This window comes from Asterias amurensis, chromosome 5 (assembly GCF_032118995.1).
Source record: "Asterias amurensis chromosome 5, ASM3211899v1".
In the NCBI taxonomy this organism is placed as follows: Eukaryota; Metazoa; Echinodermata; class Asteroidea; order Forcipulatida; family Asteriidae; genus Asterias; species Asterias amurensis.
The window spans coordinates 9,281,546-9,298,295 of NC_092652.1; the positions used below are offsets into that span (position 1 = coordinate 9,281,546).

General features: G+C 37.0%; 1 protein-coding gene across 2 annotated transcripts; it reads left to right on the plus strand.

Annotated features, from left to right (window-relative positions):
- Positions 1-1,201: 1,201 nt before the first annotated feature.
- Positions 1,202-16,732, plus strand: LOC139937122 (solute carrier organic anion transporter family member 4A1-like). Of its 2 annotated transcripts, none has more exons than XM_071932126.1 (10): positions 1,202-1,493; positions 4,903-5,641; positions 6,319-6,424; positions 7,755-7,876; positions 9,245-9,505; positions 9,804-10,002; positions 11,077-11,218; positions 12,677-12,852; positions 15,143-15,207; positions 15,837-16,732. In XM_071932126.1, the coding sequence occupies exons 1-10, from the start codon at positions 1,464-1,466 to the stop codon at positions 16,106-16,108; spliced, it is 2,112 nt and encodes a 703-aa protein (XP_071788227.1). In that variant the 5' UTR covers positions 1,202-1,463; the 3' UTR covers positions 16,109-16,732. The 2 variants fall into 2 exon arrangements, with proteins under 2 accessions (XP_071788227.1, XP_071788228.1); XM_071932127.1 differs by having other exon boundaries at positions 1,203-1,493; positions 4,906-5,641.
- Positions 16,733-16,750: the final 18 nt, after the last annotated feature.

Here is a 16,750-nt window from a genome sequence, read left to right on the forward strand (position 1 = left end):
GTTTCGGCTTCGGCGGTTCTAGTATTTCCTTCTTTTGTGTTTTGATACGGATCAAAATTTATAATCTTCTTAAAGATTAAAATAATCTATTTGACTAACCGTACATAAGTATTGAGCATTCATATATTTCCTTAGAATTGCAGGTTTCGCTTGTTTATGTGTTAACAAGAATCAACTTTTTCGCTGTATGCGATTGGGTTGAAAAAAGGTTAATACCATTGCACACCATTGGAGGCCCCCGTGGCACAACACGGTCCATTGACCCCCGTGATGTATATTCACTAGTCTGCCGTTTGGCTGACTGACACCATTGTATCATCATTCAAATTTACCCCAATATCCTCAAACGATTAATGTCCGCCAGTTCGTCAGACCACGATCGATTCTGAAACCTCAACCAACCATACAGAGGCCAATATTTTAAAAGTTCAATGACGTATTCAGTCAGTATACAACACCGGACTTTATCAGAACGGAATTCTGTTGACCCAAACTTCAAACAATTCATAATGGTAGAGCACAATTGATATTATTAATATAGACTGAAGGTTAAAAATTATCATTCTGTCAGATACCAAACAATGGCACCGGAGGTCTCGGGTCAGTGACAGACCAGAGGCAAAACGATTTTCTTTCACTCAAACTTTCGAATAAAAAAAGGTCAGGGAGATGTTGAAGTGCAATCTTTGGCAGGCAGTGGATGCTAAAATGACCCTGTGAAGTTTATTCAATAACTCCCTTACTCCGAAATAGACACTTTTGCAATATGAACGAGTGCTGTCCCTGAGAAATGTATTTAATTTATTCCAGAAAACCTACATTTTAAACAGTGTCACTAAACCCGTTATTTTGCATTATGGATGAGTTTTAATCTATATGACAAACTTGGCCACATGTTGCAAACTGGTCTGGAAATCATCCCCTGTTTCACCAATCTGGGTTTTAAACTCGAATGTTTCGAACGGGGATGACGGATGTAGTTTAATGTACAGCCAAAGGCACATCCACTCAAACGCCTATTTTTTTCCTGTAGCAAATAAAATTCCTTTTCATGGTTGTCATTGAAATTTACATATCAATAAAGAGGACGAGAGCTCCCTGTACCAGATGTTAAGGTGTGCACTGGTGTTAGGCTGTACACAGTCGACACAAATCCCCGTAGCTTCCTATGTATACGTGCTTTCTATAGTTTTGTTTTTTGTTGTTCAGATCTGGCAGTTGACAACAGTTAGTTCGAGAGGTTCTTGGTATTGTATTTTCCGCATGAGTAGTTCGGGTTTCATGTAATAATTCCCCGTGATCATGCCACATCATGCACACGAACAACCGTATATAGATACGTGCGTGGCAACGAGTAGATTTTGGTTGGATTTGAACCGTCTGCATTTGTTGCGTTTATCATGATATAAAACGGCGCCCATCACAGCAGTTTAGTGGATGGAAAACAAACCCACAAAGCACGAATGGATGTGTTAAACGGTGTGGCGAGAAAGGTAGGTTTCCAAGTTTGTTAGTATAGGGCTGGTGGTTAAATCCGCCCCAGGCCAATTGGGTGACTATTAAACACTTCAATCGAAATAGGATACCAAAATTGTCACGATAAAACTACAGTTAACCTCAACAAGAGTTGATGATTTACTGGGGGAAATGTCCGTATATCCTGCTAGCACTTTTTCATTTATTTTATTATGAAATAAATTAGTATCTAATTTACTCAAATAAGATATTCTTCTCGAAAATAAGAGGTGGAGAGGTGACAGGATACGGAAATGTTTTCAAACGGCGTTTAGCGAAACGGGCCTAATGTATTTGTCAAGAACACCGTAGACCAGGAAATGGCACATTTGTTCATGATTTCGACACTTTGTAAATAAGTCCAAATTCCTGATCAAAGTCTCTGATATACATTATGTTAGCCTTTCTGTTCAGTTATTGGGATATAATATGACCGACATTGAGGGGGATACAGTTGGAAACATTTTTGACCCTGCTCGGTGCTTTTCGATAGCACTCCATACCACGACCAATCCAGGGTATAGGAAACAGCGATAGAACAGATGCCTCAACTGCTGTTGGTTGAAAAGTCAGTAAGTAATTGACCTACATTGATGAGAGGAAGAAAGGGGGGGATACCGCTTCATGTGAAGTAAAGTCACTGCTGTTCAAGTATAGGCCCAAATTTTGTGTTTTGTATGGATAAACATTGACTTTAATTGCCCTGAAACAACATAGTTATACCTTTAAAATGCACCGACACTGATAATTGTCAAAGACCAGTCTTCTCACTGTGTGTATCTCAACATAATGCATAAAATAACAAACCTGTAAAATTTGAACTCAATAATTGGTCGTCTCGAAGTTGCCAGAGTATAATGGAAGAAACAAGTTTTGTGCTTTCCGTGCTTGAATTCGAGACCTCAGCTGAGGTCTCCGGAATCATTTATATGATCAAGCCGTTTCTCACAATGTTTTATAACTGTCAACAGCTCTTCATTGCTCGTTTGACCAAGTCAGTTTTTATTTTTTTATTTTGAGTAAATACCAAAAATGACCAGCGCTGTAAAGACATAAACTCGGTGTTCAAGTTAGTGTTGTTCGATTATATTGGAGTGCATGTGATTTCTTTTTTTCTACACAAGCAAAAGTTGAGACAGCTGTTTTTCAAGCGAGTCCAACTAACTGAAGCAAAAATTGTATTGATAGATTTATAGAAAATATTCAAAATCTGACCATCAGTGTTTTCAACAAAATTTTATCACAAAATGGTATTTTTTACCCAATCTATTGTGTGCTCGCGAGCTGCTTTTCTTTAAGGCTTCTGTGTGTGAATGTATGTATGTTGGGTCATAATGGCACATAGGGCTCAGCTAACACTTTTAAAAACTTTCACAAACTTTCACAGCCCAATTTTCACCTCAATAGGCCCACCAGGTGCACTGTGGTGACAGTTGCCTAGTAAAATGACAATAATTGTTTGCGTGTTATCTGAAATGAAAATAATTGACACGAAACACACGTCCGCAAGTTGGCTAATGTCGTCTTTACTTTTTTCTGTGAACAAATTGGCCTACCATGTACCAAAGTGACACCGTCAGGGTTACGATCCTGTTCCAGTTACCACTATGTGATTGATAATAAGAATAATTTGACATCATGCACTTTCCACACACCCACATTTTTGGGTGTGTGGACTCAGTAAGTGGTGTCAAATTTGTTTTTATTTAATCACTCCATGGTTATACTATTACAAGTAACCCCATGACAAAACTGAAAACTGCAAACTTATCCTATAGTTTACAAAAGTTGGATAAACTTAATCTTTTAAATAACGCACATACTTATGCCGCGGCGACCGTAAGACTGCGAATGGATTTTATTAGGCAGTACTGGTATATAGGTCATATATGCAAGTACACAATATTAATCCTTATGGACAAGTTTTAAACGATGGTGTGTCTACACCAACCTTTTCCTGATTGATCACAAACAATCTGTTAAAGACACTAATGGTAATTGTCAAAGACCAGTCTTCTTACTTTTACTTGGCGTATCTCAACATATGCACAAAATAACAAACCTATGAAATGAGCTCACTTGGTCGTCGAAGTTGCGAGATAGCCATGAAAGAAAAAACCCACACCCTTATCATACGAAGTTGTGTGCTTTCAGATGCTTGATTTCGGACCTCAAAATCTAATTTCGAGGTCTCGAAATCAAATTCGTGTAAAATTAATTCTTTCTCGAAAACTGCGTTACTTCAGAGGGAGCCGTTTCTCACAATGTTTTATTTACTATCAACCTCTCCCAATTATACGTTATCATAAGGTTTATGCCAATAAATATGGGTGATTACCAATAGTGTCCACATGCCTTTAATTTTGGAGGGTTGTATATAATGCAATATCCGATTTGACAACTATATTAAAGGAACACGTTGCCTTGGATCGGACGAGTTGGTCTATAAACAAGCGTTTGTAACCGTTTGTTATAAAATGCATATGATTAGAAAGATAATTCAAAAGTAGAATACAATGATCCACACAAGTTTGCCTCGAAATTGCGTGGTTTTTTTTTTTTACTGTGCGAACTAACACGGTCGGCCATTTATGGGAGTCAAAAATTTGACTCCCATAAATGGCCGACCGTGTTAGTCGACGAGGTAAAAGGAAAACCGTGCAATTTCGAGGCATGTTTGTGTGGATCATTGTATTCTACTTTTACAGCATCTTTCTACCCATATGCATATTTTAACAAACGCTTTTCAAAGACCAACTCGACCGATCCAAGGCAACGTGTTCCTTTAAGGATAAGCATGGCTATTATGTTTCCAAATACAATTCAATATACCTATTAATGGCCAAAGATCATGGGACTATGGCATTGCTGATTGTATTAAAAACATGAAACCTACAAGCAATGTGCCTGGAGCCTGGTTTGTAAAGTATTATTGCTGACGGAAAATTACAACGCGGGCGGATGTTTAAAGAATTAATAAAAATAGACAATTCAGGACGTTTATCTGTTTCCTCAATAAACCTGAAAATAACATTGTCTGTTATTCTGTCACAACACTGACTCAACGATATCAAACGTTGTTAGCCAAAATAACAAACGGCCATGAATCTAAAGCACTCTTAACAAATATGCCGCATGGCACTTCCTTGAAGACCCCGATATTAATTGACAAGAAAGTTCAAACTACGGGCTGACATCGAGAAGCCCTCTAGCTCAAGAGTGTCATGTCAGTCTTGCTTTCAGGAACTTAGACATCAGACATGTCGAATTCTAGGACGTGATAATAGTTCTGTGAGTCACTTCCTTATGCTCTCTCAAAAGTTTCTTCAACCCGAACTTGATAGTCTTAGCATATCTTCTATCACTCCACTAATTTATTGTTTCAAGCAGGAGCAGGTAATGGCGGCAAAGAAAGATTTTGAGGTAAACGCGAACTCGCCTGCAATGGCGGAGGAGACGGCAGAAGATCCCGCTCGTATGGCGCGCCAGGGGTCGGAACTAGAACGCTACGAACCTGGAGTCAAGCTATCGTACCCCGATAGCAATCTTCGGTGTGGTTGGGGTTCATGGCAACCAAAATGTCTACAGAGATTCAACACTGCTCCGTGGCTGTTGTTCTGCATATGTTTCTTTGCAATCATCCAAGGCATGGCTGTAAATGGACTCGTAAATTCTTCCGTGAGTAGCTTAGAAAGACGTTTCGAACTGTCAAGCTCTCATCTAGGACTACTACCATCATTTTTCGATCTCATTGCCGCCATCTTGTTGGTCATGGTGGGTTACTGCGGAGCACGAGGTAATCGACCGCTATGGCTTGCCCTCGGTTTGATCAGTCTAGCGGCAGGGTCTTTCGTCTTTGCCTTGCCACACTTCACAACTGATCTTTACCAGTTCACAGTCAGCAATCAGAGCGGTGTCTGCTCACATAAGACTGATGAAAACCCGGCTGAGGTACCGGTGGAATGCCTCCCGGACACCGAAACCAGCATCACGAGTTTATCGCGGTACTGGTATGTTTTTATTTTGGCAAATCTTTTCTTTGGGATAGCCTCGGCGCCAGTGTACTCACTTGGACCAGCCTTCATTGACGAAAGCGTTAAAATGGAGTCAGTTGGACTTTATATAGGTAAGAAAAAACTTTGCTTTAAAATAGTTATAGGTAAGAAACAAATTTGCTATAAATTGTTGTTAATATTTAGAAAGTTGTTGTTGTGATGTTAATATTATAACACTATTTTTTTCTATCGCTGTCGTCATCCGCATCGTTATTAAAGTTGTTGTCATTTTTTAAAATTGTTCTATCGATGAAAAATTTCTTTCGAGATCACTGGTTTTATAGTTTATACGAGTGGCACTCCTAAAATAAAATAAAAATCGGGAAACACTTGAGTCGAAGCACTCCCCCCCCCCCTAGAAGAAAAATCAATCAATCAACCATTATCAAAGAAATTGAAGACCCCAAAATAACACGTAATTGGATTGCAAGCATGTACGGAAGTGAATGCAAAGTAACAAATCCGATCGATAAAATGAAAACCTTTTCCCCCCTGCTGTTTCCTAAGTTTGATTTCAACAGGTTGGTTTGAAATATAATCCGAACAAACAAAGAGTTCGAATTCCAGACACTTTCAATCCGATGTTAACATTCAGGATTTTGAATCGCCAGGAAAAAGTTAACCTTTGAACTTCGGCATTGTGGTGAAACAAATACAATATAAAACACAAATTGACTTAAAATAAATTGAGTTATTCGAACATAACGAATTGTAATTCTTCTTTTGTCTTTGTTGTGTTGCTGAAAAGGTATCTATGCGTTTTGCTGTGCTTTGGGTCCAGCCATAGGATTTACGTTAGCAGGTCTCATACTTGATAAGTTATTCACAGACTTCATCGAAATAGATCAGGCAAGGTAAGGTTTAGAAAATAATTCATCGACTTGGAGGGTAGTTTTTTATTTATCTTATAGACAACTTTTGTACAATTTAGACAAACTTTATCATTCTATACCAATTCTGGGCGCCCTATGATTTTTCAAATAGTATGAAATATTCTGGCGAAAGTTGTATTTTACCATTGGCTTATGATAAAATAAAATGAGGACATAAAGCAGTCAGAACAAATCAATTGCAGCAGGTATATACAGATAACTTTCCAGACATTTTGTGGAGGTGTCTGGTGAAATAAGCTTCACAGTTCAGAACAATATTTTTACAAATTTCACTTGGGTAGTTATCCAAGAAGAATCGTTTTATATCAGAATGTCAGCTATTTTGCCTCATCGTGACCGAGTGGTTAAATAAAAACACCAAATGATCAAACTGTCTAGTAACATCACATAAATATTATATTCCCCTCTTATCATGCTTGAATGTAAACACACCAATTTAAGTCTTTTTAACTTCTGTCGTGTATTTTGTGATATTTTTAATAAACCTTAATGAATTGAAATTGAAAATTGAATTGAATATTGTTTATCTGCATACATGGTTCATTTTTTATATTTGAATGGCAGTGTGTTATACTGTCTCCTGCAGAATATATCACGTTGAATGAGTCATATATTACCTTAGCATATTCTTCGCACAGTGGTCATGCATTAACGAAACAACAAGTGTTTTACATCAAGCATGGAGGAATGCATCAAGCTAGCAGACTTTAGACTGCTATAAAGGAACAATCTCGTTATGTGCAAAAAAAAAACCCCAGGAGTATTTGTTGCTCTTGTGTTGCTCATAATTACCTTGGTTTAATTACACTGTTCTAAATTGAAAAGTTAAGCAAAGCATGGTGAAGCTAATGTATAGTTAACTGTGCATAATCAAGTTTCCATTATTTCCATTATTGGAATGCTTGGTATTTATTACAGTTATAAATTGTTGTGTATTATGTCTATATGATGCCCACTTTATACAATAATGTCCATTATACGTGACGTAGTGCAGCATAGGCCTAGTATTGGAGTAATAATAATAATATTGGAATAATGGTGCTTTTTTAAATATCATACACTTTTTATCTAAAGCTAAGGTTAATTCTGCAGATAATTATGCAGTTATGCACTTATCGGATGAAAGAACTACATCCACTGCATAATGAAATCAAAACTGATATATTTTGTTGCTCAGTAAGTAATAAAATGAAAGTGCTTTTCTAGAGTAATATTTTATTTTGATTCAGCAGTATTCATTCTTGGATGACAGTTATTACAGTAATATCTTACTTATTTCATCCTTCTGCAGTCTGCCCATAGATTCTTCAAACAGAGAGTGGGTTGGGGCATGGTGGCTAGGCTTTCTTCTCTGCTCAATACTTGCTCTTATTATAGCTGTACCGATGAGTTGTTTCCCCGTAGAACTCCCGGGTAAGTTATTTAAATCTAAGTTAACAACCTATTTGCTTATATAACCCATTTAAAGGCAGTTGACACTATTGGTAATTGCTCAAAATAATTATCAGCATAAAACCTCACTTGGTAACGAGTAATGGGGAGAGGTTGATAGTATAAAACATTGTGAAAAACGGCTCCCTATGAAGTGACGTAGTTTACGAGAAATAAGTAATTTCCACGAATTTGATTTCGAGACCTCAAGTTTAAAACTTGAGGTCTCGAAATCAAGCATCTGAAAACACACAACTTTGTGTGACAACAGTGTTTTTTTCTTTCATAGTTATCTCGCAACTCCTACGACCAATTGAGCTCAAATTTTCACAGGTTTGTTATTTTATGCATATATTGAGATCAGTGATTGAGATACACCAAGTGAGGAGACTGGTCTTTGACAATCACATAGTGTCTGGTGTCTTTAATTCTTTCTTGTGTATTTGTTTTTTTCATTTTTTCTCTGCATTTTTTGTATTCCTTGTAATGCGCAGTAGAGTATATTTATATAGGTAACTGCGCAATATAAATTTCCGTTTTATTACTATTATTAAGTCTTCCGAATAATAATGGGGGGAAGTTCATGAGTTGATCAAACCTTTGGTTATTGATTCAAGTCTGTCATTGAAAACTGTGTTGATTATTTCCTGAGCTGTCCCAGTCACATGAAACATGAATTTGGTCCAGGATTGGCATCGGGCCAAGGACATTTTTGAGGAAGAGAAGCTGGCCAATAAAAGCCGGAAGAAAAAAAACCCCAGGTTGGGTAGAAAAGAGATTATGGCAAACTGGGCAAGCACAGCCATATTTATACGCTTTATGTGAAGTAATAGATGATACCTATGCATTGGGATAAAGCATATAAATTATGTTTCCCCCTCACAGTGTTTGAAGCACTGTAAATAATTCAGTACTTTCCCAATTTCTGTGAAAACAATCCACGGGCAAATCACTCGGTTGGGATTTGCTTTGCTAACACCGATTCCAACTGCCTCTAGCCACCGGGCTAGATCAGTGTGGTCTAGTGTTAGACATCTGTTCTAGCAGTGCAAAGGTGGGTTCACATCTCACCTGAGAGATATGCCTGTGAATTTGTGTCCACAGACCTCGGGAAAGTACTAAATATTATACTGTGTTTAAAAGAACATTCATGTAGGGTAAAAACAAATGTTATTATGTGGTTCACAATTTCTTTTGTAGCAAAATCTTATTTGAATCTAGTCTTCAAAAATTATGTGTTCTGGAAAACATTAACGAACAGCTTAATTTAAATTTAGGCGTACTTGTTGAGTTAATGGTTAATGGTACTTGTTGCTAAATGGTTTTTCTTATTTTGTATGCTTTTCACAGAAACTAAAAAATTGCGAGCAGACCGTGTGTCCCAAGCACACGCTAAATCTGGTGCTGAAATCGTCAGCAAGGCAGACTTTGGTCTGACTTGGCGCGACATGCCCACAGCCACCAAACTTTTACTCAGGAACCCTACATACATGCTGCTAAATGTTGCCTTGACGGCAGACTTCATCTTCCTGTCTGGCTCGGAGGCCTTTTTACCCAAGTTTCTTGAGAGTCAGTTCGGAGTCAGTTCTGGTGATGCAAGCCTTATAGTTGGTAAGTATCACTGAGAATGGAGCAACCTGTCCAACCCCCTGCCTCCAATCAAGCTAAAACAGTAGTTTAAAGGCACTGGACACCTTTGGTAACACATGTAATGTCAAAGACCAGTATTCTCACTTAGTGTATCCCAACCTAATATGCATAAAATAACAAATCTGTGAAAAGTTTTGAATGTCAAACAGGGAACTAATAACCTAAAGAGCAGTGTTTCAAACCTTAATACTGCTCCTAATTAATATGCATAACAGCTGTACATGTATATATACTTATACGCAATTGTCATCTTTCATAGGTGTGATTGCAACAGTTGCAGGAGGTGGTTCAGTTTTGTTCAGTGGCTGGTTGATCAAACGCTTTAACATGAAGATACCAGGGCTGCTGAAACTCTGCATCATCGCTACGGCTGTAGACGGTATCCTCATGCTGGGTTTGCTTCTCAGATGTGAAGAGATACCACTTGCTGGCGTTTTCAAAAACTACCAAGGAAATGGGTACGATTTAGTTAGTCAATCGTTCTAAAGATCAAGTCATCCGAGTGCAGGCATTTATAGTGCCAGCCACCAAGTATGATGTTCATAGAGTATGAACAAGTTTTCCCTTGCTATCAGCCATTGTTTCATTTCTTAAAACATCTCTAAAGACTATGCAATTCTCGTGCACAATATAAAAACAAAAAGGAACTCGGAACAAAATTTATAGGCTTAGTGTTCTATGAAATCAAATCTTCCCTTTTAAAATGCTATTAATACAAAGTTAATGAAAATATAAACACCCATAGTAATTTGTTATTAATAAAATTCACATTTTTATATGATGCAAATAGTTAAAAAAAAACCACTTTTTTTTAAACAGGATTAAAACTTTTGATAAGGATGCTTTCATATAAAGAAACCCCATTTTACAGAGTGCAGACAAATTTGTGCAACAATTTTACATAGCCGAACATGAATATCAGTTGGACAAAATGCTTAAATGAATAATGTAACCAGAAACAGAGGTCAAGTCTTATTATCAGGTTTCCTTTGTTGATGAGTGTCTTGAATTGGTATTTAAACCTACACTTGTTGACTCTAAGCTTGGTTGACCCGGTCACCAAAACGGCGACCTAAAGTTGATTTTAGACACTGGTCTCTCTGCACCTTCACATTTTCTTGAAAGAGGCAACAGACCGATTTTGGAAAGACTTGCTTTTGTTTTGACCAGACCTTCAGATACCTATTTGAAATGATGCAGAGAGTCTGTAAACCCCTAACATGTAATATTCTGTACATTTAGAGAGCTTTCCACACCAAGAGGAAATTTTTATCAAATATTCACGATTTTTTTGTTTTTATAGTTTAAAAATGTCCTTAATGATGTGCTGTTTCAAAGTTTCAATAGCCTTACAATTTTTTTTCAAAGTAACACTTTGGGGAACAGTTGTGGGAGGTTTCAAAATGTATGACAGATCTCTGTATTTGTGCTTTTAAATTTGTGCTAGAAATTTTAATTTATATTTAGTCAATGACATTATGGCATTATTTGTAATAAAATCTTCAATCTGATTTTTCCCCCTTCTCTCCAAGGTCATTATCTGAAATTCAGCTGGAAAGCTCCTGTAATTTGGCCTGTGAATGCTCAACTGAATTTTATTTACCAGTGTGTGGTGAGAATGGAATGATCTACTTCAGTGCCTGCCATGCTGGCTGCCTTAACTACGATGACAAGGTAAGATTATGTTTTGTATTTGTTTGTACATGACAAGGTTTGAGGATAATTTTTGCAATCATTACCAGAAGGCAAAAATTGGCAACAAAAAACTCGCAGGGGTTGAGTTGTGCTCAACTCTCCTGCGAAAATTGCAGCGAAAACAGAGTTGTGCTGTCCAATTCACGTCAAATTTGCATCGCTTTCGCATTTGCAGGAAGTATGAACTGGGCTTTAAAGATGATAATGTCAGATTTTTGGCCCCAAACATTAAAAATTGATTTTTTTGACAGAATGGTATTTCAAAGAGTATCACCCGCTCTAACGAAAAAAAGTTTAACTTTTACTTTTAATGGTCAGAACCATGACAAAAATTCAAATTGTTTCTTATAAAACACATAAGAATTGGTCACGTGATATATTGTCGGGATCCTGACAAAAACTAATTTCGAGCACTTTATTTCACTGCTACTAATTTTTGGCGGACTTTTTCGAGCAATGGCTCAAATGAAAGCTTGTAACTTTCTCGACCCCCCATCAAAATACCTGAAAAAACCCCATTTTAAAATACCTTTAAAATGAATTTTAAATCAAAATTTTGGGGTAAAATCGGCAAAAAATCTGAGATAGCATCTTTAACATGTGTAAATAACAAGATTTTTGGTACATAAGGGTGTTGGAACATAGGGGTACATTTCAGAATATAGAGCATCTCTGCCCAAGCAGTTCTAAGAACTTGGGCCGAAGTAAGATTGTTTGTGAATCAAGAGAAGAAGACTCACTCACACATAAAACAATTGAGTAATGTGCAATCCATAATCATAGATGCTAAACCAATGTTTGTATTGTATGAGAGAGATTGGTTGTTGCCAGCTTGGCATTTATCGTGCCTGTAAGTTGCCTCACATAACATGGCCAATAATGACTAGAAGCGCCTGTCATGTCCGCCAACTTTACTCCCCAAAATGGCAGAAGTTGTAGACGCGCATTATGATGAGGTGCTGTTCACAAGGGCTCAATAAACCATTCTTACTAACGTCACATTACTATAGCAATGTAGCAGTTCTGCCACATTGGAGGACTAGGCACATGAGCAAAGTATGTATCACACCATCCAACATTGCTGTCAAAGCACATGCACTGCATGAACTGTTCAAGCATGTGATTGCCCGAATAAATATTATTATTACTATTTTATTTCTAGTAATAAGCAAGCATTCATGCGTGATAAGCGCACATAGACCATATCGCAAATACTTGGTACATGAGCAATATGCAGTCTAGCTAGGGATCAAGTTTGATCGCTAGCTAGACCAGCCTGCACCTCATTCAACAGGTAGCGCTTGTGCGAAGGGTATTAATGTGAAAAGGTCTATGCAGGTACTGCAGCATGAGGAGCACGTATATCATTTCATACATCAAAGTTCCAATCATTGTGGCATTTAACAATTCTTTTTTTCTCCTTTTATGTCATTTCAGACAAATACTTATGATGATTGTTTGTGTACTTCCTTAAATGGCACTGGTACAGGGAGTGCAACGCCAGGTCTCTGTCCATCGACCTGCGGCCAGCTTGGTCTCTTCATTGTATTCCTTACTGCAATTATCATTGCGTACTTTCTGAGCGGGGTACCGGCTTTCAATATCATGTTAAGGTTGGTGGTTAATCAATAAATATGACATTCTATTTTAAAGACACTGGAGTGGATTTCACAAAGATTTAAGAGTTATAGTCTTATCTCGAGTTAGGACTAGCCATACGCTTTTTATATCTCCTAGGACTAATCTTCAGTTAGGACTCGTCCTTGTGAAATTGAGCCCTGGTCACGTTTGGTAACTGTCAAAAACCAGAATTCTCACTTGATGTACCGGTATTATAACAAACCTGTGAAAATTTGGACTCAATTGGTTATCAAAGTTGCAAAAGAATGACCTAAAAACACCCTTGTTGCATAAATGTGTGTGCTTTCAGATGCACAATAAACTGCTTCAGCTGAAGTATTTTATTATTTGAGTGGAAAAAGAAAAACCTATGTTATTAGCGTTAGAGGGAGCCAATTCTCACAATGTTTTATACTTATCAACAGCTCTCCATTGCTTGTTACCAATTAAGTTTTATGCTACTAACAATTTAGAGTAATAGCCAAAAATGTCCAATGCCTTTAAAAATAAGAGTAATTTGCTTTATGAGTGATTACTTTGTTACTCAATAGAATAGAAAGATATTTACGAGACTCGATCAGAGTCGACATGTAAACATCATTTTTGAAAGAGTGTTATTTTTTAGTCGAGAAACACAAGACCCCCCAGCCTTGTCTGTTTGCTGGAGCAAGTCCAACCAGAATTATGACTGTATCTCTAAATTGATTTTTAGTTCAGTGACCAACCTTAATTGTACCCAATGCATTTCAACTTCCAATTATTATCCAGTATAATTTAAAGGCAGGGTATAACTTGGTAATTGCTCCAAAAATAAATGACCATAAAAACTTACTTGGCAAATAGTACTGGAGAGCTGTTGATATTATAAAACATTGTTAGAAACCACATCCTTTGAAGCCATTGGACCCTTTCGGTACAGAAAAAATAAAAGTTCACAGATTTACAAATAACTCACAGGGTTTACAGAAGGTAGTGGTGAAAGACTTCCCTTGAAATATTATTCCATGAAATGCTTTACTTTTTGAGAAAACATTAAAACAATATAAATTCTCGTTAGCGAGAATTACGGATTTATTTTAAACACATGTCATGACACGTCGAAACGTGCGGATACATGGGTGGATTTTCCCGTTATTTTCTCCAGACTCCGATGACCGATTGAGCCTAAATTTTCACAGGTTTGTTATTCCATATATAAGTTGTGGGCCTTTGACAGTATACTGAAAGCGTCCAATGGCTTTAAAGGAACACGTTGCCTTGGATCCGATGAGTTGGTCTATAATAAGCGTTTGAAACCGTTTGTTATGAAAGGCATATGGTTTGAAAGATGTTTTAAAAGTAGAATACAATGATCCACACAAGTATCTCTCAAAATTGTACTCCCATAAAATGGCCGATCGTGTTAGCCGAGGAGGTAAAAAGTAAACCACACAATTTCGAGGCAGTGTAGGTCATTGTATTTTACTTTTACAACATCTTTCTATCCATATGCATTTTATAACAAACGGTTACAAACGCTTTTCAACTCTACCGATCCAAGGCAAAGTGTTACTTTAAGAAGTTAGTTTTCACCAAAATAAATTGAATTTGGGAAAAAGCTTCAAGCTTGAAGTGTTTCTCAGGCATCTGAAAGCACAAAATTTGATGCAACGTGTTTTTCTTCATTGTTTTCTTGCAATCCCAATGACCAATTGAGCCCAACTTTTCAGAGGTTTGTTATGTTATACATTATGCTGGCCCACACCAAGTCACTGAAGATACTCAGTGGCCTTTGACAATTACCAATTGTGTAAACAATTAAACTTGCTTATTACAATTCCATGGCTATGTTAATACAATTGTCCAGCTATATTTTTGCAGTCATTTGTCAAGTTACATGTACAGCTGTCATTTATTTATGTATAGAACAAAGAAAACTAAAACTGTTGGCGTAACGGCTGCTAAGATATAGAATTTGAACCAGCTCTAGCTACAAGCAAGCTGTGTGTTCTAGAATGGCAAAGGTCATGGGTTTGAATCCCACCGGCACTCAGAGATGTACATGTATATGTGTGTATACATGTACATGTATGACTCAAGGAAGTACTGAGTATACAGTGCAACACACATTGAGTAAAATATGGAACAAGTTAGTCACATTACCCTGTGTGATAAAAAAGAACCTTCTCTTTCAATACTAAGCCATTCAAGATTTTCACGTGAAGTGAATTTTTTTTGGCTGTGACAATTCACCCTTGTATGCCCTTGATATTTGAAGTATTTTGTATTATTTTTTTTCTCTAGATGTGTTCCAGATGGCCAGCAGGCCTATGCATTAGGATTACATGGCTTCTTGGTCAGAGCATTTGGTAAGACAATGCAGAGAACATTTTAACAAATTGTTTTTTTAACCAGCACATGAAAAATTATTGTATGTGCAGACCTTGCTTAAACCTAACAAATTCTGCAATCTTTCAATTTGTAAATGAGCGACAGGAACAACGTTAAGCCAGCATATTGAATATCTGAATTTGCATTTACATTTGCTTAAATCGTTCCATGTTTAAAGGGACAGTCCCACGACCGATCTTAATAAAACGTGTTTTTTTTACCATTATCTGCAAGACTTTGCATACTTGAACTGCATTCCTTTAATCTGTTCATGTTAAGTCATGAAAGTAGCAATCCAAAGAGACTATAATCCCCAAAAATCATTTAGTCCATCCACGGACTTTGCACATCCAGCCTATTAAATAGCTTCCCCTTTAATCTTTCTGTCTTTAAAGGAGCAATCCCTGGACCAATCTTATTTGGGTACATCTTGGACACAACCTGTACATTATTGCACATCCAGGGTTGGGTACATCTTGGACACAACCTGTACATTATTGCACATCCAGGGACCAATCTTATTTGGGTACATCTTGGACACAACCTGTACATTATTGCACATCCAGCCCATTAAATACCTTCCCCTTTAATCTTTCTGTCTTTAAAGGAGCAATCCCTGGACCAATCTTATTTGGGTACATCTTGGACACAACCTGTACATTATGGCACAAGGAATGTGAGGAGAGTGGACAGTGTTGGTTCTATAACCGTACCGATGTCTCCGTCTACGTCATGATGCTAGGAATGATTGTTAAAGGAGTTGTCTTTCTATTCCATTGTCTCGCCCTATACTCCTACCGACCGATATCTTCCCCAGATGGGACCAGTAAACCGAACAATGATGTGTATAAGCAAATCCCTTTTGATGTGGAAACATGATGTATTAAGTGGCTTAACTATGATGTACATTTAAATCAAATCTCAAAGTCTTCCAAACGGTTTGAAGAATCGTCTATATAAAAGATATATGAGAGGGTATTCTAACTTGAAGCTTATTAATGAATGTCATTAAATTAGGTAATTTATTTTTGATGCAGTTTGTAAAAAATTGTTTAACTAAAAGAGAAAAAAAAATGTAATCTGATTCTGCTGCAGGTAGTGGACAGGTTACTCAGTATTGTCACAAGGTAAAACAAAAATTCGTATATATATATATATTCTGTTCTTCTATATCATTGGGTAAAATATCTATCAGATTATAACTGGAGATGTTAATTTTTTTAATCAGCTCTATTTTTGTATAAACTTGAACATTTGTACACATCAATATGATAAATTGTTAAAGATGCACTTGCACGGGTTGACATTGATAGGTGTCACTTTTGGAAGTTCCTTCCATAAATTGGTTTTCTATAGCTGGTTGCATTTTTGTTTTGTTGTGTAGTGAATTGTGAATTCTTTTAATCTTTTGTTTTTCCCCCCATCTTGAAGAAAAAGATTAGCAAGGTCAACATAGTGTTTTGATTCAACCATTTTCCAACAATATATTAAAAAATAAATTCCCTCCTGAACTTTTCGGAA